Genomic DNA, 25,555 nt, shown 5'->3' with positions numbered 1-25,555 from the left:
TGCCTTAGCTCTCCCTGCTGTTCAGCCGAGTTGGGATGCAAGCTGGAAAAATGCAGCTACATATGTAGTGTACCTGGTAACGTTGTTCTGACTTTTCAGAAAACTAATCCTAGATCTAGCATGGCAGATAAAGCATTAACCAGTACAGAATCTGAGAAAAAAAAACCCACAACTGTTTTGCATCGAAGAAATAGTTTTCCCAAAAATGTAAGCATACTTATAACACTCTTAAAAGCCTACCATCATATGTTCGGAACACTGATTAATCTTCACATCTCTGGAATGCTCAGCAAACCTTTTTATTGAAGTCTTCAGAAAGGCGATGAAAAAGAAAGGCGTGAAGCGGTCAGTGCTGGAGCTAACCTCAGAATGCAAGACTACCTCACACCCAAACGTGAACATTTTATTCTAGGTGACACCAATTATTCTAGCAGGACTTCAGAAGAGAAAAGTATTATTGAACAAGATGTTCTGGGGAGGGCAACAAAACCAAAAATGTTATTAAAAAACAGGCACTGACTGTTCCTTCTCAGCAGAGACAAGAACTGTAACGGCAAGGGAGTCCAACAAGGCTCTAAGACGCAAACACAGCAGGCCGGTTTGAGAGCAAAAACCAAAACCCTTTTCCCCACCCAAAACCCCCAAAACATGACTTGGTGAGGGAGCTACAGGTATTGGGGTTCCCCAATATTCATTTGTAATTCCTCTGTTTTCTTCAGTCAGAGTGAGGATGACGACTCATGCCCTTCTGCAGACCAAAAAAAAGAGCAAAACTTCGCAGGGACAGGAGTTTCAAGAACCGTTCCGGGTGGCGTGCATTTACACTACCGTGTGCGTTCACACAGGGCTGGCAGAAACAGCCCAACGGCCGCACCTGAAGGCCTTCACTCAAGTTATTTATCTCATTCAAACAGGCAGCTGAACTGCACCCGGACTGCTTGGCAACTGCTGGGAATTACTATTAAAAGGACAGGAGAATTAGATGCATCACAATAAGAACTGAATGTTAAATGCAAGACTCCCAAGACATTATTAAAAAAATTCCTGTACAGACAGGATCTGATGTATTAAAATCGCGAAGAAAATCTGGTTTGCAAAACAGTCTTTTATTGTATCCGTGCCACACATACTAGTGAAAAATAACACTCCTAAAAAAGGAAAAGAAAAAGAATGCTACCTTTCCACAACATTTCTTTTAAATAAAACTTCAAGTACTCTTACATTAGTACAAAAAAAATTCTGATCTATTTGCCCCAACAGGCCACCACAACACACAGTAGATAAAACACAGTGGTTACAAATGTCTTTTTTTTTTTTTTTTTTTTTGTTATTTCTGTGGCAAGGCAAATGGAGGGAAATGTTTCTATGAAAAAATACTGTGTGCGTAGGAAATCGTCACAATTTTATTCCACATGGATACAAATGATTATAGTTGAATTTGAGGCCGTGGTGGCTTGAAATTATATAACAAAATAGAAAAATGGAAAACTAATATCCCCTACACCCTGTTTTAAAGGCAGGCACTACCAAGATTAAGGAGACTCCACAGTGTTGGTAGAGGATAATTACTGTACAAGCCATATAGCTGTAATTACCTTAAGACTAAAATAAAATGCTACTGTCCTCCTAAGGCATAAACAATAATGTCTGCAAACAATATGTACACATCATACATATTTAAAACAAGACTTAATATAAACAATAATGAACAGTATATACATGTCTCAATTTTTCTTCACGGTCTTGAAATACAATTTAACTACACAAGTGATGCAGCAACATATATATAAATGTACTTGTAACTCTACAGTAAAGTTTAATTTTTAGTGCTTTTACAGCACATCAGTGTAAACAGTTTTACTTGGCTTTGTTTTATATTTTAAAACATTCCTTGTTGTATTTTCAAGATTTAAAGCAATTTTCTAATTCTTCCTTTTCACAGAAAACGAAGATTCTGAATGCTGTATAATCATAAATAATTCATAAAATTAAATACATTCACTAAAAAATAAACTACAAAGTAAAAAAATGAAAAATAGATATTTATTGAAAGGGAAAAGAGAACCATTTCCCCGAGTAGAGCTCTGGTGGTTGAATATTCAGTGCGTTTTGATATATTTTAAATTGCTATTGCACTATAACACCCCTTTCTTTGAAATTCTTTGGGTGTGCTTCCCTGTTCTACCTAAATTAGTTTGTTAAAACACACAAACCAATAACCAAGGGGCCATGGTTGCCGTAGGAGTGAAGCCTTTAGAACTAGTATCACAACTCTGTGATATTTTAAAGGAAAAAAACAGTCATTAGTTATGCATGTGCCTTGCACTTTCATGTAAATACAGTTCACATTGCTGGTCTTATCAGTCCTCATTTAATGAAAGAAAAGAAAGAAAAAAAAGAAAGAAGAGTTCCGGTAACTTCAGCTCACTTTGAAAATCTCTGTCCATTTTTTTTCAAAGTACTTCCTCATGTTGTGGCCAGCCCTGCCTATGTCAGAGTCATCTTCATTAAAGGTTTCACAGTTGTCAAAAACAAGCCTGACATCTAGCGAAAATGCTTCAAGATTAGGGTACCTGAAAGAAGAAAAAGGTGAATGATTTTTGGAACATGGGGAACCAAAGGGGCAAAACACTTCAACTACATGGAAAGAACTACTTAACGTCAGTGAATTTACAACAACCCACAGAATATTCAATGAATGCTTTACGTGTTAATTATACTTTTAATTTTTAATTCTGATTTAAATATTAACCCAAAAATGAACATCAGTGAAAGGAAATATTCTCTCATATTTGTTATTTTCCTCAAAAACTCTGTAAGGTAGAATTTCAAGCCTATACTGGAAAACGAACTTTTTTAAAATTAACTCTCCCTTCCCTTCAATAGCCTTCTAGTTAAAATGCAATGGCATTTTCCATTTATTCATCTATTCTTGGGCTCTAGTCCTTGCGAAGTAAGGGCTGAGTACACAGCTGCATTTACCTGAAAGAGGAACAATGAGGTGCAAAAAGAGGCTGCCCAGATCAATCCTGTAACATTGTCTTTGTTACTCGTTTTATTATCCTGAACATACATGGCCCAAACAGTGTTCCAATATTCATAGGAATTATTAAAAAAAAAAAAAAAAGACAGTAAAAGATACAAGTCCACTGATACCAACAAGCATGTGTGGAGCATTTAGATTCAAGGGAAAAAAAACCTGAAGAGGTTAAAAAGCCACTTATGTTAGGAATCTCGCTTTGTGTGCAGCTGACAGACGCTGAAGAGGGTGAACCTTTACAGATGACAAAATTTCCTTTGGTGGTGGGGAGTCACCAGAGCACAGGGATGTAACAAGGAGGGAAGGCGAACAGAGGCATATAGTGTCTTTTCCTTTATAAGAAGCTGTGCAGTCTATCTCTAGGACTGTAATACGATTAACCACCATTACTGGAACGTTGCCTGGCTTCCCACAACTGGGGTACCAATTCACTCCACAGTGACAACATTATTTACAGGGACCCCATCAGCTAAAAGCCCACACAAGTTGGTTCTTGCTTACAGGTAACGACACTACAGTGTCTCAGTGGGAAAAGATGAGGAAAAAAAGTTTTTCCCATTGATTGATTTTGTGCATTTGACCTGGCAGTTTTATTGTTTTTCAGCCAATTCCAGAGGTTCTCCCACCTGACAGGCTATTTCACTTAGATACAGCAAAGACAAAAGTATACAGTTGAGAATTTTTACTTCGACTGCAAAAGTAATCACAGAGGTGCCAGAGCAGGCAGATCAAAATAGTTTAACCGATTTTTTAAAAAGTGTACTGTATTTTAGTGTTTAAGTATTTTTAAAATGTAAAGTAAAATTTACAATAGGTTTACTTACTGTCCACTACTTAGCTTGTCTCTAATGGTGGAAAAGTCCATAGGTTTTTTAATAACTTTCTTATAACCAGGAACAAGTTTCAAGTTTACAGGAAGTAAGAAAGGCCAGGCATCTTCATGAGTTTCCAATTCCGAGAGAATCATGCTGAATAAAACAAGGTTTTAAATCAATATTTTTAAGCCGTTCATATATTCACAGAGGTTTTTCACCGTTCCACAAATTCATCACGTACTGCCAATCTATTCACTTCACAAAAGGAAAGCACTTCATTCTGTGCCCTCTGCAAGGCTGAGAACAACGTCGACAAAGACAGACATCTCAACTGAGTATTTAAGCTAGCATTAAGTTCTCTCCAGGACACCTATGTAAGATGAAATTGTAGTGATCAACATTCCAAAAGAAAACCACGGCACTGCAACTTCAGCACTCCCCAGCTCCACGTGAACTGTTAGCACACCCGTAGAGCAGGTGCTGACACTGCCCTTCCAAAGCTGCAAGGAGGCCGAGCTGTGTCACTTCCGACTGACCAGCAACACTACAAAAGAAGATGCATTCCTGCTACCGCCTCCTCCCCTGCAACCCATGCCTTTTGGGCAGAGTGGATAACCATCTTTGCTACACTCAAGCGAGCCGTCGTGACCACTGCTGTCAGGGTTCGTTCTTCCCATTCTCAGAAGGGCACAGAGGAGCAGATCTCACAGACCACATTCCAACATTAGGCACTTTCCTCTCGGCCTTCATTACCAAATACAGCAGTCACTCCCAGCGCACACACATTAAATCCTTTATATATACACTCAAATTATCAAAACCGGTATGGGATACCCAACAGAGAACTGGGTTCTTGTTTTCCAGTATACAGATAAGAAGAATCAGGCACTACTTGTTTCAACAACACTTAGCCAAGTTTAGATTTTGTCACTTTACCTGCATATAGCCAGGTCCTTGGAGTCATCTCTTTTAGGTTTCTTAATAGCAGTGAAATTTTCTTGCTTCGATTGGCTTACAGAAACATTTTCATCCATTTTTCTTTTTTTAGGGTCTGTTTTTCCTCTTTTTAAGGAGGCGCTCGTAGTGGCAGAGTCTTCATCCTCTGTATCTCCTGCTAATTTCCTGCTTCTCTTTTGTTCATTACTTTTTTTCCCTTTGATTTGAAGTTTTTTTATTTTTAGAGTTTGACCACTTGCCTACAATAGAGAGAACTGAAATAAGCAATAACCAAGAAATTACAGAAACCTCTGTTATTATTGAGAGATAGCAATGAAGATCAGACAAACAGAAGCACCAAAGCAATGGAAATATTTAATATTGGAGATTGTTCACTTTTTGCTCTTCTCTAAAGGCAAGTAAGGCTGTAGAAATAGCTGTTACTAGTGATTCAGGTGATCAGTGATTTACCTTCCGATGGGTAAAACAGTACCTCCTGACAAATCAGGCTGGTATGTCTAAAACTGAAGAAGTTTTAGAATAATATTTGTCTATTCCTAAAAGACCGATAGAACCACAGCTGGAATAGCATATTCATTTTCAAGCAACCATATTATCTGCAAGATACAGAAAACTGGAAAAGAGTTTTTAAAAAGGCAGGGACCAACTGATTGAAAGATTAAAAACTAGAAATGAAAGATATAGCTTGGCTACAGGACAGCTACAGGAGAACATAAAAGGCGTATGAAAATACAAGAACGCTACAAAGTGCAAAGACAGGAACGTAATTTAACACAGAACTATTTATAGCAGTAAGATGAAACTAAGGGGTACATTTAAGATGAAAAAATAAGTTATTATGGGTATCGACAGCATCCTAACACAGCACAGTATTTCAAGTCATCATTCTGATCATTAGAAGAGGAACTTTACAGAACACCAAGTCAGGCACATGGTGCCATTGAAAAGGCTCACCGACAGCCGAAGAATGAAAAGATAGAAAACAATTTTCACGAAGAAAGAGAGCCAAAAGTACTAAACTCTGCCTGCGCTAATTAAGACTACTTTAGATAGTTGCACTGATTGTAACTACCATGGTGAAGAAAGTAGTCACTTTGTACAAACGAGATGACGACTGAATACATGAATGTGGAAAAGTGTATGTTGTGTACAGCATTCCTTTTGCTTAACACATAACACTAGAAAGATTTGTAAATAATTGGACCTTCTTAATGCTACTCTGTTCTTGGTCCAAAGACAGAAAACCAGTCAAGTATGTCAGTTCATAGAATCATAGAATGGTTTAGGTTCGAAAGGACCTTGAAGATCATCGAGTTCCAATCCCCTGCCATAGGCAGGGACACCTCCCACCAGCCCAGGTTGCCCACAGCCACGGCCAGCCTGGCCTTGAACACTTCCAGGGATGGTGCCTCAACAACCTCTCTGGGCAACCTCTTCCAGTGCCTCACCACCCTCAAAGTGAAAAATTTCTTCCTAATGTTTAATCTAAACCTGCCCTCTTCCAGTTTAAAGCCATTCCCCCTTGTCCTATCACTACATGCCCGAGTAAAAAGTCCTTCCCCAGCTCCAACAGATGTTGGGGTGCTTGAAGTCACCCACAAGGACCAAGGTCTGTGAACGTGATGCCGCCCCTATCTGTCTATAGAGGGCTTCATCCACTCAGTCTTCTTGGTCAGGTGGCCTGTAGTAGACCCTCACTGTAATGTCCCCTGCTCCCGATTTCCCTTTATTCCTGACCCATAGGCTCTCAGTTGGCTCTTTATCCATCCCTAGGCTGAGCTCCATGCATTCCAGCTGCTCATTAACATATAAGGCAACACCGCCTCCTCGTTTCCTTTGCCTGTCTCTCCTGAAGAGCCTGTAGCCTTCCATGGCAACACTCCAGTTGTCAAAGTCGTCCCAACAATTTTCTACGATGCCAATGAGATCGTAGACTTGGAGGTGTGCACACATCTCTAGCTCCTCCTGTTTGTTCCCCATGCTCCGTGCGTTTGCATAGAGGCACTTCAGCCATGTCTTCGTTGAGGCTGACTTGGCTGGAGCAGCTGTAATTACTTTGCACTGCTCTCCAGGCGGCATTCCTGTGTGGTGTATTAATGGTGCCTCCCCACTGGCTCCTGTTGGTCCAGGAGCTCCTGGCTCGTCTACATAAGACTTTGAGCATGCTGCAGCATAGCCAGCTCATTTTGGAGCGAATGGCTGCGCGTCCTCACCAGCACCCCATTCCTCTATCCTTGGTACAACATCCCTTGGCTGGTCACGGCAAACCCAATAATTCCCCCTTCCCCCGTTGAATCTATTTTAAAGCCCTGTTAATAAGCCCTGATAATTTGGGGGCAAAAACCCTTCTCCCCCTTTGAGTGAGCCAACCCCTGTCTGCTGCCAGCAGGCCTGGTGCCACATAGGCCATTCCATTGCTGAAAAACCCAAAATTGTGGCGGTGACACCAGCCTCGGAGCCACGTATTAACAGACTGAGCTCGTCTGTTCCTTTCAGTGTCATTGCCCGCAACGGGAAGTAGGGATGAAAAAATAACCTGTGCTCTGGATCCCCTTAGTGACTGTCCCAAGGCCCTGATGTCTCTTTTAATCATCCTCGCACTCTGATCTGCACATTTGTCGCTCCACACATGGAACAGGAGCAGTGGGTGATAGTCCAAGGGCCACACCAGGCCAGGGAGCCTCTTTGTGATGTCCCTGACCCGTGCCCCAGGGAGGCACAGACTTCCCTGAGTGGGGTCTGCCCTAGATATCGGGCCCTCTGTCCCCCTCAGGGCTGAGTCACCCACGACTATAGCTCTCCTTTTCCTCCTTGTAGAGGGGGTCTTAATGTGGTGGGTAGGCCTTCCCAGTCCTGGCAGCTCCTGTGATGTATTAGGACTGTCAGCCTTGTTGTCCTTAGAATGTTCTACCATGCCCAGGGCCTCATCCCTGTTGCACAGTGGTACGAGGGGAGGGGAGGCAGGCGAGGAGGGGGCTTGCTTGCTGCCCCTACCACAGGCTTGCCTCCATTCACCATTTCCCGGCAGGCCACTGCCTTCCGTCCCTTCGGCCCTACAGGGCAAGGAGAGGATATCCCCTGTGGTCTTTTTTTATTTCCGGTGTCTGGCCTGGACTCTTTCAAGGAGCTCAAGGCCCGGGACCACCAGGCAATTTCTTTCTCACTCTTCCTGATACTCCTTAGTCGCTCAACTTCCTCCCTGAGCTCTGCCGCCAGACTCAGCAGATCGACCACTTGCCCACACCTCACACAGCCGTTGTTACCGCTACCCCTCGCTCGCTGTGCGAGGCTGCGGCACTCCCTGCGGCCTGGCTGCCTGTGTGCTTCCGAGGGAGCGCTCTCTCTGTTGCTGCGTCTACTCTGGCAGGTGCTGAGGACACGGCTTTCCGGCGGGTGGAGAAGCTTCACATGGCTATTAAAGAGGAATGTCGACTTTCAGCCATGTGGTGAATAACACAACATAAGGCAATGAGAACAGACCAACCGCCATCAACTAAGGCCCAACTTTGAGACGTGTTCTGCGAATATTCATTCTAAGCAGGTGGGAATGGCAGATGTTGGTGTTTTTGACAAGAAAAAAAAATTAAACTTGAGTTAAATTAGGATGGCATAGTTTATACCTAGTCTTCAACAAAACTGACTCAATGCTTTGCAGAATTTTAAATCAATATTCAACACGTTTTAAAGTTCTGCTGGAATTTCACCTTAAATTTCCAGCACCTTTAAATCTCCAGCTTTCAGCCAAATTTGGGACAGGATTAAAAAAAAAAAAAAAAAAAACCACCCAAAGAAAAAAAACTTTTTTTGTTATAGTAAACCCAGTAGTTATTGGGAGGGGATATCAAGAGAAGCAATGGGATAAGTTATAGCACAATAGGGTCATTTCTATGATTAGTTGTAACATAACCATGATAATGACAGAAGAAGTCACATCATGGGTTAACCCCTTATAAACTACTACACAATCAATTCTCAACAGTATTCTGTTTTTATTACTTCTGTTGCACATAATGGCTTAAAAATAATTTGTCTTCCTTGTTACTTTGTGAAAGACAGACAGAAAAAAGGATCACATTGACAACACCCAGGGAAAATACAAAACTGAGAATTTACTGTAAAGCTACTTCTTCAGTTGCAGTATTCACAGGTGATGGTACAAAACATAACTAACAAGTTGAGCAAAAAATGCATTTAATTTTGGGACTCAATAGTGATGGGAAAATCATGGACTTTTAAACAATACTAATTACTAATTCAGTCATTTGAATAGAACTATCCCAGAGTTCTATTTAGACTATTTTTCTTGGGAGAGGGGAAAAAACCCCAAACCTCACACAGGAAACATACATAGCCTCTCTCTCAAATGTACTGCGTATCAAAAAAGTAACACTAAAGTATGCTGTACAAAAATGATAACAAATATTTACTATTTTCTCTGATTTCTCCTTTCAAACAGAATCTAGACATTGGTCTGTCAACACTTAAGAATGATGCCTGGAAGACAAATACTGAACAAATTCTAAAAGAAATAAAACACTATAGTACTGAATCAGCAAGAAAATTCTGTACCTATTTACATTAAAAAAATAAATACCATTTAAAAGAAATAAAACTAGCTTTTACTGCCACTAAAATCCAAGTTAAATAAAACTACTAATCTCATTATTTAATGGCAGCCCAACATAAAACATACAGCCCTCTATTGTCATTGAAAAAAGCACTGGTTACCTGTAACTCTACTGGTAATCTACAAAACGGTCACTGTAAGTCACGTCACTTTCGGGGTTAGTGTTACCTTTGCTATGCAGGCAGGACAAAACCAGTCACCATCTGGTATGGTAGTGATCTTGGGTCTGTGGCAGTAGGTGTGACAGCCTTTATCACAACCATCACAAAGGAGCAGCAGTTCCTCATTATCTCCCTTTCGACAAATCTGGCAGTACTATAATACATGAAAAATCGCTTTAATTCGTTTTCTAAAATTTGAAACACAGGAATGGTACCTAGATTACCCTTCCCCTCCAAACACAGAAATTCACTCTCTAAATTGTTTTAATTTCCTTTTACCACAGCCACAGTCTACTAATGAACACATTTGTAAAAGAATATATGCAGTATATGCAGAACTAATCTAAAGGCTTCATTTGGGAACACATTCTGAAAAGCCATTCATTATAAGAGAGGTGTCCTACAGCACACAAAACTATGAATACTTTTTGTATTTCATTAACGTCTATGAGACGTAAGGGTATCTTATACCCATCAAAATCACTTGGCCCACACATACTATCTCAGGAATCTTTTCTTCATTTATGCCCATACTGCATATATAAGTTGCTACGTCATAAAAATAATTTATATTTTATGACAGCATTTTCCAATAATCATCAGTAAGGACCTTATCCGAAGGCCACCATGAACAAATTCAGTAAGGCAAAACAAATGATCCTAGCACTTCCAAAAATGCACACTAATTTAGAAGTATCTATCTAATGTATTGTCAATTTTCTGACATACGTTGTGTGATTTTGATACTCTTCTATATCTGGACTTCTTTTTCAGGACCTTAAAGATCTCCACATTTCAACCAAATACTGAAGTTTACTGTGTAATTAAATGCACAGAATTTTTCAAACAAATTGAGAGTGATACAATACATTTTTTTTCTGGATAATGAATTAATATAGCTTGAAACATTCAAATGCCTTTTCAGGTGCTTCTATTAAATTCAGAAACTTTTTGCTCTAAAGATACAGCTTCAAACTTCTAGCTATATAAATGCAAAGGTACAGCCTTACACTATAGTTTTTGTTTAAATCGTCCTTTAATTGTCCAGATGTAATTAGAATCTGTATAGGACTGACAGAAATTAAAAAATTAGGGAAAAGACCACTAATGGAAGACTAATTTTTGCCACCCACTACATAGCACTGGCCATACATCATAATCACTACCGCTGTAGTAATAGTTTTGTTTTCAGAAATCTGAGGTTCCAAAGTCCACGCAAATTCTGACACATGCATTCTGCGTGCCTTCTTTGTACGTGCAGTTACACAGATCTACTTGTCAAGCGTACAAGGAAACAAGAGGTATTTCAGCCTGTTTGCTCACACGCTTGCCCAGTCTGTATGGTCAGTTGCGAGAAGTGTGCACGCAAAGAAGCCGCACATTTGGAGCATCTCAACTTTCTGAAAAATGAAGTCCTTAATTGGGATATGTGAAGTTAAACCTCCATAAAGCTTATCTCATGGGTAAGATCAGAAATATTCCATCAGATAGAGCACCTTCCATCAGATGGAGCCAGAAATTACTCTTATTTACCTAAATGTTAGCAACAAAGAGTAATTACCGTCTTAAACAAAGCAACCAGTTACAGGGGCTTTTTACCATTAGGAAGTTCAGGATGCTGAATTTGGCAAGCAGGGGACAAGGCGTGCATTTATCTGTGCATAACGTAGAGTTTAACTCTATTAAGTTTTGCATGCAGTACTAAGTGCATTATTAACCACGGTATCTTAAAATGTCTGAAGTGGGAAAATAGGATATAACAAAAATAGTTTAGCAACAGTACTTTTTTTAAAAAAAAAATTAAAACCACTTACAACTTTCATAATAGATTTTTCCCATGCTATTGATTTCTGTAACTGCTGAATGCACAGAGCTACCTGTGCAGCACTGCGCGCTTCTGACAATGCCCTTCTCCACACCCTTAGCCCTGGAGCAATATCCTCTTCAGTTCTGCGTTGAAATACAGAGAAATTAAGTAGGTCACATCCGTGTTTGCTTATGTTTAAACGTGGAACAATCATTATCACATTGAAAGCCAAGCAATGACAAAACGTACACAGCCAATAAGTATAAGGTTTAAGCAACTAAATTTCATGTAGTGCACAGACTGTGGCTACGTGCCTCAAAGCTTAGTCACAACCAGTTAAATGTAAGATAACTTTGCAAGATTATCAACAAACGTAACAAAAAATATCTTTACAAAGCACCATGCAGAATAACATGACCCATATGGATCACAGACATACAAGAAAGTACATAGATCACAGGCAATAAGAAAATAGGCTCCAATTAGCAAAGAAGCACAATAATTTTTCAAGTTAATCTCAATAACCTACCCGTCACCATCACCACTAACGGATGGTGCAGGAGCAGGGACAGTAACTGTGCCCACATTATCCAGTTTGATCTGAATGGTGGTACTTAAGGGGCTCTTCAGATACCTTCGCTCTATGTTCCGCTCCAAGTCAGCAAGCCTGGTTACAGCTATATCTAGAGGGTTGTCACTCCTCCGCTCTAGAGAGCTGGTATTGCCTTCTCCGCCTCCAGCACAATCTCCATCGTGCTTCTTGTGCAATCTAGTAAGTGACTTATGTTCACGATATACCAAGTCGTCTCTCTCTGATGCAGGTTCAGGACACAGCCAACCCTATGTTAATAGAAAGGTTTGTGCATTTATTGGTTGCTGTTAACTTAGCGTGTAAACAGAGGAACTGTTCTATGGAATCAAACTAAGCAACTGAAGCGCTGTTTCCAGTAGATCTTGGTTACTTGTAATCCATCTGTAGAGACAGTGTCCAAAATATCCAGAGAACTAAAATAATTAATCAAAAAATACAAGCATTACTGGACTTTCTGAAGGGACCTTTCTGCAATAGTCTGCATTCTGATCTCCTTTTGAAATATCCCGTTCTATTGGCCAAAACATCAGAATAGGTCTCTCTGTCCAACAGGCTCAGGAGACAGTATCAATCGCTCACACAGAAATAACGTCCGCCCCTAGAACAAACCAGATCCCAAATACTACATCTGTACTATAACCAAACACATGCAGTTTGATATCCTTGCACCCACCTTAGAAAAATTCCCAATTGTAGTGACAGCCAGTGAATTCTGAACTCTTTCACACTCACAACCATCACATGTTCTCCTTGACCCTACAGTACTTGGAGTAAGATGATGTAGGCTTTCTGAAAGCACTGACAGCCGCAATCACCCAAACCACGCAGAACTGTGGTAAAAAACCCACTATAATTAAGCAGTCTGCATGCAATTAAATCTTCGCATTCACAGAACGTTAACAAAATGTGACGGGAACTGCACACTGTACAAGAATGCTCTCCAGGATTTCTGAGCACCTTCAGCTGGAGATTTAACTGCAATAAAATGTTTCAAACACAAATATCCATGATACGGCTGCAGTGGATTTTTTTTATTTTCAGACAATTAGAGATGGAATAAGACGGCACTTACCAACAGCAAAAGGACTGCTACTATCTACTTAAAATTCTTACCACTTATTTTAAAGAGACATTTTACTAAAAGTTGGTTTTACCTTAACTTGTAAACTAGCTGACGCAACTCTCCTCTCTAGATCTTCCACCTGCTGAAGAATAGCAAGATCCATCTCCATTGCTTGTTCTTCTACTGACCAGTTTTCCACAACATCCCGAGTTACCTGGTTATCTTCATTTTCATTGATATCAATAATTGCAACTGTATTTGAGAATCACATTTTCATTATTTTAATTAATATAATAACATCTCTGAGTAAATTCAAGCTGATTTCCCTGTCAGTCCAGTCAAATGTTGAAGAACTGTTGTAAAACTGTACTACTCTTAAGATACTCAATACGGACAACCAATTTTGTAGGTTTTCAAATTTGCAACTTAAAGGCAAGAAGGGGAAGGAGAGGCCAAGCTACAGTGTTATGGAGATGGAAAGAGCTTAAAAAGGTTACCAACACTTATGCCACAAGAACAATTATATTAAATGGGACTTCTCCAATGCCTGTAAATTTCCAGAACAAGGCTGGAAAAAGGCAACTGCAGACAATGAGGCCATTACCACTTTTCTCCAGCCGCTACTCTAGCTCTGTACCGAAACACATCTCAAAGAGCTCTATGCCAGTCGTCTTACGCCCGAACACCACGCGTAACAAACATCGATTACCTACCATCCTTATTTTTGATGCAGGCCAAAGTGATATAATCCATGTGTTTCTGTATTTGCTTTTGTAAGGCCTTTTCTCTTATTCCCCTGAGATGCAGCACTTTAAGCAAAGATTTTAGGTCCTCCGGATCAGTAATCCTCCACCATCCATACTGCATTTCTAAATCAAGACAAGCAGGTAAACACTTCGCAGGCGTTCTTTATGTGATCACACAATCAGATTAAAGAAACCATCCAGCCACATTCAATAATACAGAAAATAAACTGTAGCATCATACAATAATAAAGAAAAACAAACTGTTAACATCATAGTGGCACTGTAGAAATTCTCCTTCACATAGTTTCACCTTACAGTTGTATTACACTTACCTTCCGGTATAGGCTTTGGGTTAGGATAATCGACTGCCTTGGCTACTTCAACTGCCGCGGAAGGGGCAGAAGCTGTTTTTTCAGTCTGTAGTGCTGGTGAGTCACTTTTACTTGCAGGAACACTAGATGCCAAGAACGAGTTACCATTCACTTCTGACAATCCCAACCCTGATCCAAGAGCAGGTAAAGGAGATGAAAACGGAACACTTGAAGTAAGGACTCCTGTAGGCCATCCACAAAACTGAAGTCCCATTACAGGCAGTCCAGTCTTCATCTGCTACACAGAATATATTGTTAACACAATCACGACTACCATGATTAATTATTGCCAAGAAACCTGAATTATGATTAGGATGCTCATCGTCAAACGATCATTAAAACATAAAGGAGGTCTTTACTCAGTGCTTTTGATTAGTTTAAGAAGAACTAACACCAACGTGTAATATTCCTTATTAGGGTCCTCTTAATGCTTAAAAATCCAGCTTTTAAAGGGAGGGTGTGGCGTGTCACATTTCTGAAAACTAGTTTTTATTTACTTTCATTTAGTACCAGTGGCCAACCTCCTAAAAACCAAATTAAATTACTGAAATACATGTACAAAATATCATACATTGGCTTACCTAATTTTAGCGATCTTAATCTTTTTTTATCAAAAAACTTCTAGTATTATAAAACGTGTAACATGGAATTAGTTACCAGCATTTAGGAAACGACAACAACAAAAAAGAAAGAAACGAAGATATATAATGACAGCACTTCTGTGAAAAAATTTGTGTAAACAGAAATTCTGCCTAAATAAGCACAGCAAATTCAGACTATTCAAAAATTCACTTATTTACCTGCAGCGGTGACAATGCAAAAGGACTTAATCCCATTGGGCTCTGTGCTGAGGTTGAGCCCAGAAGAGGGGATGGAACAGGTGAGGGCGACTTGGATGGTGGATGTGACTGAGGGGTGAGTGACGCTGCAGCAGCGGGTGCATCCACCTGCGTAACCGACGTGTCATCGCAGGGCGTTCTCGGCAAAAGGCTGAACCACTGTCTGCTCTTTTCCGTAAGAGTCTTTAACAACTGATCATTTGGAACTAGCGGAGAATTGTAAAACTTTCCTGCCCCACTTGCATTAGGATTGAAAAGATTGTTAGAATCAGATTTCTCAACAGCGCTTTGTGACACAGTGGGCTGAAGACTGCAGAGAGAGTTTTTTGAGTTACTCGGATATGATAACGTGCAGCCGTTTGCTGCGCCACCATTAGGTTTTGGGGACACAATGTCAGACTCAGGTGGCATCTTTGCTACCTCTAACAGTTTGCTTAGTTTTGAAAACGACCCCGGCTTCTGTAAAAACAAATTAGTGTTGTCCTTTTCTTTCAGATCTTCCTTTTGCTCACAGTGAGTTGTATTTAAACAGTGTAATTTTTCTTCTGTCTCAAATTCTTCTTCTTTGATATGAATGCTTTCTACCTTTTTTAACTTCTCTTTTTCTTTTGCAATTTCTTCTAGGCCTAAAAATGTACAAGAAACGTAGATGAAATACAACAAACTAATTTAGACCATTCTTATCATCACAGTCAAAAATAAAAAAATGACTTCACATGCTAGATCACAATGTCTTTTTTTTTTAATTATTTTAAATGAAATAACTTCTCACTTCACAGAACACTTCGTGGAAGGAAACACACTTCAAGACACACACAGATCTAAACCCTGCTAAACGCCTGGAGGAAAAACAACCTCAATGTAGTTAACATATCTATAGCATTCTCCCTTAAGATGCGTGTATGTCTGAAACACTTTGCCAGTGTGAAGCCTTTGAAAGGGACAAATTTTTGGCAGCTTTCTTTTTGCAACGCTCATCATGCCTTATTGAAGAACTCTGTTTATATCAAGAGAGTACAATGTTTATAGCCTTAAAGCTCATTATTGCAGCAGACCATTTCATTAAACTCGCAGCCAACGACAAAATGGAGGAACTATATATATATATATAATATATAAGTGAACAAAAGGAAGGGAAGCAGTACAACGTATGACAGTTTACCTTCTGTATCCAGCTACTCATGTGCAAAACAGTTCCTAACACACCACATAAAATAATGCGGAACAGGAGACACAGAAAAATATTTTTTTTATGCTACCCATTTTAGAAAGGTAACTCGGAGATCAAGATTAGATTTAGGAAAAGTTCTATGGCTTATTTCTGGGGCCAAACAGGGCTCAGATCTCATACCAGGCTGTAATGTTACAGTTATTTTAATTGAACAGCCCTCTAGGATGATGCAATTCTCATGAGATCATGCAATTCTGATGTGTATCAGAGATTTCTTTTGTTCTTTTTTGAGGGAAAATAGTGAGAATTAGGGGGGTTGGTTCATCTGTATCAGAATTAGAAAGTATTTTTCTGTGCCCAAAATGAAGGCTTGTGTTTAAAAATTCTAATATCCACAAAAAGGTCATATTAATACGTATTTTCTGCATCCATCCAATTTTAAGTGTGTGAAAGAGTCAATCACAGTTGGTATACAACTGTCACAACCACAAAATTACATTCTAATTTAAAAAAAAGTAACTTCAGCTTTTGCTGGATTGGAAGAAAGATCAGTTTGTAAAATACAGATACTAAATCACACTGTTGATTAGAAACCACAGTAGTTCACTGTGTGAAAATAGTTTTCATATTTTTGCAGACATAACAAATCTTCAAGCACAGAATAGTCTGTGTATTTGCACAAAATATAACAACAGAAGATGAAAACACTGTATGGTCATCCTTGTTTCTATATGCAGAGCTCACTGCCATAGGGAAACGTGAAATAGTTCAGAAAGAGCCAAAAAATATCCCATGCAGATAAATATGAAAAAGCATAATATATAGAACTGTAACAACTGAAAACTTCCAAAACATTAATTTTGAAAGACTTTCACTGATATTTCATGATCAGAAAGAGAGTATCAGAGAGGTCTACTGACAGTGGCCTGTTGAGCCTCTGGTTGAAGGTGAAGCCTGAAGTCCTTGCTGCAAAAAATGACAGCCTACAGAGATGGGCCGTGTGCCCTGGCACAGCATGCCTCGGTGTGACATCATTCCTTGATGTTTCTTACCTTCACCACTTTCCATGCCTTCTACAAAAATGCCACCACACTGGGGGAGAATCCAGAATCGGCGCCTGTAACGATCCTGACCAAACATCATGGAACGCAAACAGTGCGAAGCTTCAAATAACTTCTTCCTGTACTGGCTCTGTTGCTGTTTCAAAAAAGGGAAAGTGTTATAATTCAACAGGGGGAAAAAATTCATTACGACAGAAAACATCTTGCGGCTGCCAGACTGAACGAAAGTTCAAGGGTCCCACGAGGGGGCTCTCTGAGAGACTGTGTGTGCGTTATGTGACGTTCTACTCACGACTGCTGCCTTGATGACTTTAGTTACAGAGCTCTCCTTAAAGAAAGCAATTCAATCACTACCTGGTTGAGCTTAACTTATCAGTCTTCCTTAAAAACACGTTTTGTAACGGTAGGTCCTGTCTTTTTAACACTGACTCTCAGAGAACAACAGGGTCAAAGATTTCATTGCACGAGAACAGCTGAAATCCCATCAATTATGCAGTAATAGCAAATGGTAAACAGAGCACTGGAGATAGCTGATACTGCAGGTCCTGATGGGAACTCCTGATGGGAAACCAATGAGATATTTTAACCGGTTCATAAAAGAATGAGAACAATAATGTCTGAAAATAAATTCTGTATTCAAACATTCAAACACAAACAGTTCGGGGGGGGGGGGGGGGCAACAAAATTTTCAGTTTGTTTATTCAGTTCTTGCTCTGCTAAATTGACAGTGCTGGAGGTCAGGTGCAAACCTGGACTGCTGATTTACTGCCATTGGGAACGCGAGAGAAACCAAGAGACAAAGTCTTAAATGATGAACTTTCTAATAAGAAGAATAAAACCATGGGCCGTGAGTACCCCTATCTACAGCATTCTATCATCCTCATTTACTTTTCTCCTCCTATGCCATTGTTTCTTCTTTCAAAATCTGAAGCAAAGGCAGGCAGTTCTCTGTATTGGCTTGGAACACAGCTGCAGAAATTAGCCAACTGTAGGAGGGAATGAGAACTGCAATAATTTGTTTAATGGCAGAGACATTGCTTCTCACATGCAAAATTTATCATCACTTTTTCAGACCAACAAACAGAAGTATAGCAATTAGACAAATAACCTCTCACCTTTGTCAGTTTTTCAATCTGCTTCTCTAGTTCTTCAACACTTGCTGTCTGGTCCCCATCATCCTATAATCACCAAATATACTGTCACACCAAATTTATTTCAGGATAATATCATACTACCATGTCTTACTAGTATTACCGTAAAAAGATGTAACAGAAAATGAGAGGCAAATTCTAAGGGTAAAAAAGCTCAAATTTTGTGCTTGTTCAATATATTTGACTGGGAACAATGTAACTGGGAAAAGATGTATCTTGAATCTTTCCAACCCACCCCAGATGCATACAAAGGAGAAAGCTCGTGGCCAGATGTTTGCTGAAAACATTCTCTTACTGGAAGAAATATTTCAGTTTGTGCAGGAACACTTCAGACTATAGAATTTAATATTAATTTCTATGAAGCTTTTTGGATATTCAACTTCATTTCTAAGTGTTTTTCATGCATGAAATAATGGAATCTGTCAAAATCTTGTCAATCAGTCTTTGGTCGGTGCACACTTGCATTTTATTTCAATGTTTACAAGAAATTGTAGAGCCACTTTGAATTACAAGACTGCTATAAAAGTTCCAGTACTAATCTTGCTGATTTTTGAACAGGAACGCGCCCGTGATTAAGTCTATGGTTCCCTTCTTCTTGACACAATTTGAAAACGAGAGACATTTCCATAACGAAGTTTTAATTTAGTTCAGGGAAGTCTTTGGGGATAACAGTCCATTTCCAAAAGAATACAACCAAAATCCTAGGAGCTTCCAATCACCCGCTCCTCAAGACACCACTGGTCTTGTACTTCTTGGCTCTGTAAAAGCGCACCAGAGGGAAATACCACATACAGCGTGAATGCAATGGGACTTCTGTTGTATCAGAAAATGAATCTCTCTACAGCAGTTACAGAACTTTTGTCTACGAAATGCCCAGTGCACCAAAATAGGAGACTGTAGTAAAGGGAAAAAGAGTAAGGGATGGATGTGAGATTAGATAGCTAAATATAACTTATTTTTAATTCTGAAGCATTAATTTGGAAGAACTTCATGCTATGCCTCTAAGGGATTCTTTTAACATTACAGTACTTCACATACACGTTACAGTACTTGAAATAAATCCAGAATAATAGCACAAAGGGCTGTTCCTACCCTCGAAAGCAGTTGGGTTTCTAACGAAGAGTGTTTGCAAAGATTTGAGTTCACCTATCCTAAGCTGATACATGCATTGTTCAAGTGGCCATATCCACAGTACCCATAAGACCTTATCACAGTATCACAGTATGGTAGGGATTGGAAGGGACCTCAAAAGATCATCTAGTCCAATCCCCCTGTTGGAGCAGGAACACCTAGATGAGGTTGCACAGGAAGGCGTCCAGGCGAGTTTTGAATGTCTCCAGAGAAGGAGACCTTACTTTGAACTCTGATAACCTTGCAGAAATGGATCATTTTCTGGCAAACAGTGCAACACCCAGTGCACTAAAATGTGGTATTCGGTGTTGCTTGTCTCTTCTGTCAGACTTCATCCGGTAGAGAACTCTAGAGTTCCACTGTGAATCTTACAGTCCTGCGGCACTTCTATTAAAAAATGTTTTGACTTTGGTAGGTACAAGTCAGCTCAACAAGCTAAAAACGTTTCAGTGATCCTTCCTGTATCTAACCTAATATTGACTAGAAAAATTTACCATCATGTGATCAAATACAGTTGGGCAGCGACTACCCTAGAAAAGCTATGAAAAAATACACAGGAAGGTCACAGGCAAGTTTTATAACAGATACTGTTAAATACAACTTTACACTTCTTTATTATTTTGTTAACTAAAAAACGACCTTTACTATTCCCCAAGAGAAAATTACAGTTACGCTTATGTGCTAACAAAGCTGCAGTTCTCTGGATCTGTTACAATCTTTCGGAATTTCAGAGAAACTAAGAGTAAGTCAAAACAAGTAAGCAGGAAGAAACCAAAACCAAACAAACCCAAACTAAAACAAACCAAACAACAACAAAAAAACCACACCACCAACCCATGCTGTAATAGCTATCAAAAAAGAGAAAAAAAATACTCCGGAAAATAAACTTATTCCAAAAATTTAAAAATATTGGAAGTAAGTTATTCTTCCTTCCTTTTGGTCATGAGATTTTGGGGAAGCAATGACATATTGCAGAGAAACAGAAGAAAAACAGGTTTTAACTTATTACTTAATTAATTTCACTACACTTAAATCCCTCACCTCATCCTCACAAACTTCTGCCTTCTTTCCTTTTTTATCTTCTTTGTCCTCTTCATCCTCATCATCCTCATCTGCCTGATCATCACTGTCATCATCGTCATCATCATCATAATCACTGTCCCCCGCCTTCCGTCTGCGTTTGCGGCCCGGTGTTGGTGTTTCCAAAGAGTGCTGTTCCTCTCCTACGTCGCCACCTCCTGTAGCATCTCTTTTCCCAGTTTTCTTGGCGTGAATGATTCTAAGCCTTGAAACACATGAGAAGGGGTGAAACTATGGACCACATCTGCAGCATAAACATACCTTTTGTCCTACGCGACTGAAAGTAAATCATACGTTTGAGATTCAAATGAGCTCTTCTGTTCTAATACAGCATTGTATTTTCTCAATATTTATTGCCATTAGTCAACAGGAAAAATTCAGATTTTAAGCCTCTTATTCAGTTCTGAATAGAATTTCTGCTTCTCCCAGGTGAATTTTATTGCACAACTGTTTAGAAGAAATGAAACACAAGAGGGATTCTGAAAAGTCAGAAAGACAATTAGAAGAAAGAACCACTTCAGCTGCCTTATGCTTTGTTTTATGCATTTAACAATATGTTCATAAAATACCTGGGGGGCGGGGGGGGGGGGGGCAAATATCCTTAGTCCGAAGTAGGAAATTATTTCCATTTGCTTGGCAACAGCTAGGTTGTTTTTTTTTCCTGTCATATTTTTATGCATTTTTAATTTATTATGTACTATTTAACTTCATTTCTTTGGCTGATCTTTTTATTCCAGGACATGCTTTCTTTTCTGAGACATCTCAGCTACCTAAACCGCTAGGAGATTACTCAATCAAACTCTCATTTTTCCTTTTATGAAAGAAAAGGGAAACTTACATACCAGTAATTATGGTTGTAGTAGACCTTCTTCTTCTATAAAACCCCTATAAGACAAGATTCCACACAGCAAAAATTATAGTTCCACCTATCGGGGAGCTAGCAGGCAAACATGCTGAATCACAGGAGGTATAAATAGCCAGGCCTAACCAGTGACTTATAAAGCAGACCAAAATGCAGCTGACTGAGAAAAGATTCATAAACATGTGTAGAAAAGACAAAGATTTTTGTAAGAGATGATTGGAAGAAGGTAGGATGGGAAAAGTAGAACGGTAACGACAAACACAATTACCAGTACGTAATTTTTCCTTGTCATACTTCTCTCTCTTCCCATCCTACAAAACAATATTCCATACAGCAAGTGGCTACACGTACGCTGAGTGCGGTACAAGTACTGGCTTCGGGCGCGCGGACAAACCAACGGCTTCCAAAATGCTGACAACAACGCCAGCGCTCAACAGCCCAGATTTAAACGAAGCTGTCACTGCTCCACTGCTAGCAGCACTTTTTAAAAAGTCCGTTAGCAAGAAATCATCAAGGGGACTTCTGTTTGCTTGAAAACAGTTTGGCTTTGGGTTTTTTTCTGGGGGGTGGGGTGGGTTTTTTGGTTGGTTTTTTTGGTCGTTTGTTGGGGAGGTGGTGGGTTTTGAGGTTTTCTGGGGGGTGTTTGTTTGTTTGCTCGTTTGAATGCAATGGTTTATCCACTGGAGATTTTAGAAAGTTTTACACTTTTATTTTTTCCAATACAAATGAATTTTTAGCCATTTAAAATGTTTTTGTTTTTTTTTTTTTTTTTTATTAAAAATATTTCTCAAGCCTCCCAGTGAAGTTGGAAGCAAGTAACGTTTTCAGGTCTGGTACAAAAAGCTTTAGTCTCACTGAGTATCAATACTACTCAGGCTGCCACCAAGTTACGTTTTTTAGAAAAAAAAAAATAAAATCCTTTTTACGAGGATAACTTCAAACCATCAAATCCTCATTTTGGACTGGAAATTCCTGCCTATACACAGGAATTGACTATCAAAGCACTAGTCAATGACTGGATTGACTGGACAATTTTAGAGACAAATTAGACTACGATAATCTTGAAGACAATTCAATAATAAAGCTGGCAGTTGGAAGTTCAACAATGGGCAAACACCTCTTTCATATACCCAAAAGAAAAGAGAAGAAGCAAAAAAGGCTACTTTTGCTGAAAGCAAAAATAGAGATATAATGCTGTCAAGGACTAAAGGAAGCCTGCACTACAAATTATAAGGGTGGAAATGAATCAATGATGCTCTATTTTAATAGCACCATAAGCATAAGAAGGCACCAGTCTGTATCTGAAGGAGCGTAGAGGCAGCGTAATTTAAAAAATGACAGCGTAACTTAAAAAATGTTCAGGTTTTTGAAGAGGTAGCACAATGTTCCTGCTGCTACCTCGACATACAGCTCACTGAGAGAAGAAAACCTGAACTCAGAAAACTGTTTCACCCTTCTCACTTCCAGGTATATACCACAGCAACACCTGCAGCTGTTGAGAGAATTATAAAGTCTATTGGCCGATAAAAAGAGTGGGTGACCCATCAGGTAATTAGATGTGCGACTTAAGCCTGCTCTAATCTAATCTGTAATGTTTACTAGATCATAGAAGGAAAATTAACCTTTTGACTTAATTTTCATGCCTTCCTCATAATTTTTGTACCCAAATATAAGGTAGTAGCAAGGTAAAGAAATTCTAAACATCATACTTTCAATGCACTTTTAACGTACTTCAGCTTGGGTCTCAAAAATGGAAGTTTCCCAAATCAGCATTACCACCTGCCACCCAAACTCAGGGTGCAATTTCTCCCCTCATGTAACACTGCTCTTGACATACCATCATCATTTACAGTTGAGATGGCTTCGCTGGAAAGAAATTAACTCACAAGGAGTATGCCATAATACCGGCATGTTAAAAAGAACGTTGTTGCAGTGAAAAACCTTTTTCTGTGGTATTTCAAGTCTTGTAAAGAAACAGATATTACCTAATCCTTCAAGTAGCTGTATTTCATTTTCATTCCCTTTTATATTGGTCAAGCCACAAAAGAGAAGCCAAAGGGAAGACATGCAACGGAAAAGGAGGCGCCGAGATTATGATTACCTAGTTATAAAACAGCTGAATCATCTGAGGTGAGACTGTCTTCTGACTACAGTTGTGATACAGAAAGCACAAAGATTATTTGATTGTGTGAGACAGGTGCCTTTACAGAAATGGTGATTAGTATCAAGGTTCACATCTAAACGTGATGCAGAAGGAATCAGACGCAACATCTCTCTGACCATCAGCCCAGCAGAAACAGCCCAGGCACCCAGAACTTCCAACCACACATATTATGCTTATCAAGGAATTTTGTTCAACATCCTTAAGTGGGGGAGAAAGAAAAAAAAAGCGTCCCTACGGGCTTTTACACAGCGATTCCTTTTTCCAGCCTGGGATCTTAATGTTGCTTTTCTGTATCTTACAGACACCGGCTTTCATATTATCTTCCCCCCTGCCCGTCCCGATATCCAGTTGAGAAGCTAGTCTCGTAAAAAGTGAGAACATAAGCACAAAAGAATCACTCAGTGCAAACATCTGATCCAGGCAGAATCCTTTCTCACCCCACTCGGATATACTTCAAGACAGTCTGGAGGCAGCGATACGCAGATTCACCACAACAAACACTGGCAAGCCAGGCTGAGATGAAATAAACCCATTCCAGAGCACCTCTATACACTTCCCACACACGATGGGCTTGTGTTGAGGGTCACGTGAAGGTCTGTATGCATATGAAAAGAGTACACAACCCTGGATCACATGGGAGCAGTCAAGAAACCAGATATTCCTATGCAAAACTGTGTGGGACCAGGATGCTTAACAGCTAGCCTGAGCTTTGAAATGGATGGGGAAGATAACATACGTAAGAATGAAGTCTAGAAGCAGAAAAAAGGACCAAACAGAAGACTGAAATGAACAGATTTCTTTTCAGAGAAGCCCCAGAAGAGTTGTAAGAGTTTATGAAAAACACCAACTGACATAATAAAGAAGAAAACATTGTTTAAATTTGATCAAAGAAGGCTCTTCTAAAAATCACAGAATCACAGAATTATCAGAGTTGGAAGGGACCTCTAGAGATCATCTAGTCCAACTCTCCTGCTAAAGCAGGATTGCCTAGAGCACATTACTCAGGACTGCATCCAGGCGGGTCTTGAAAATCTCCAGAGAAGGGGACTCCCCCACCTCCCTGGGCAGCCTGTGCCCGTGCTCTGTCACCCGAACCGTAAAGAACTGTTTCCGTGTATTTGAACGGAACTTCCTGTGTTCTAAAAAGCTTCATCAGAAAAACAGTGGCAAATCCAAAGACTTTGAACCAAAGATGAGAGAGATGAATGAAGTCCAAAGAAGCAGAAGAACGTGTCTGAGCACTTCTGCGATACTTACGCTCGAAAATAAGGACAGCACTACTGGAACCCAAAATCCACACGTTAGGGGAAAACACAAGAAATATAGAAATGACTGTAGAAAGGAAGAGGGGCTTGGGACTCCAGGGTGTTATGCCCACTATTTGAAAGGGAAGAAAAGAGAGATCGTGAGGAAAAGGGAGGATCCTACAGCTACAAGTACTTACAGTTCGATGGAGGGAGAGAAAGACTAGGCGGTCCCTATGGAGACAGGACAGGTAAGGGTCCCCGTCCACTAGTGACAGCTGGCTACGTCAGAACTTCAGAAACACTTTTTACTGTCTCCCACAGAAGGGATGCAGATGAAGACAGGAAAAGGTATTTGTATTGTCCTAAGAGACAAAAATATATGAACCCTGTGCAGACTCGAATCTGCAGCTTTAGTAGAGAATTTCTTTTTATTGGTCTAATTTTTTCCTCTACCTCCCTCTTGTCCTTCTTCTTTACTTCTTTCCTTCTTCCTTCTGAGATACATTAAAGGGAAAAAAGGGAGACATAAGATTAGAAACACAAGTACCTAAAGCAAGGACTAAGAAAGGAGTTACCATTCCCAGTGAGAGGTAAAGATGATTAAGAAAAAAAGAAAGTAGGGTCTGGCTATGTATTTTTACCCCCTGTGATTCATGAATTTTATGCCTTC

General features: G+C 39.7%; 1 protein-coding gene across 1 annotated transcript in view; it reads right to left on the bottom strand.

Moving 5' to 3' along the window:
- Positions 1-1,087: 1,087 nt before the first annotated feature.
- Positions 1,088-25,555, bottom strand: part of BAZ2B (bromodomain adjacent to zinc finger domain 2B) — an 86,812-nt gene continuing 62,344 nt past the window's right edge. Inside the window, exons 22-34 of the mRNA XM_082483184.1 lie at positions 20,574-20,817; positions 18,366-18,428; positions 17,242-17,386; positions 14,980-15,644; positions 14,141-14,417; positions 13,776-13,931; positions 13,154-13,314; positions 11,937-12,247; positions 11,415-11,550; positions 9,608-9,754; positions 4,792-5,051; positions 3,865-4,008; positions 1,088-2,573 (exon numbers count right to left, since the gene is read on the bottom strand). Of these exons, the coding sequence (XP_082339310.1) occupies positions 2,420-2,573; positions 3,865-4,008; positions 4,792-5,051; positions 9,608-9,754; positions 11,415-11,550; positions 11,937-12,247; positions 13,154-13,314; positions 13,776-13,931; positions 14,141-14,417; positions 14,980-15,644; positions 17,242-17,386; positions 18,366-18,428; positions 20,574-20,817 (2,863 nt within the window). The 3' untranslated portion in view covers positions 1,088-2,419. The remainder of the gene's footprint in view (positions 2,574-3,864; positions 4,009-4,791; positions 5,052-9,607; positions 9,755-11,414; positions 11,551-11,936; positions 12,248-13,153; positions 13,315-13,775; positions 13,932-14,140; positions 14,418-14,979; positions 15,645-17,241; positions 17,387-18,365; positions 18,429-20,573; positions 20,818-25,555) is intronic.

Source organism: Vanellus vanellus (genome assembly GCF_965231255.1).
Source record: "Vanellus vanellus genome assembly, chromosome: 5".
NCBI classification, from domain to species: domain Eukaryota; kingdom Metazoa; phylum Chordata; class Aves; order Charadriiformes; family Charadriidae; genus Vanellus; species Vanellus vanellus.
Note: the sequence above shows the minus strand (reverse complement) of the source record. Positions and strands in the feature narration are given on the sequence as shown.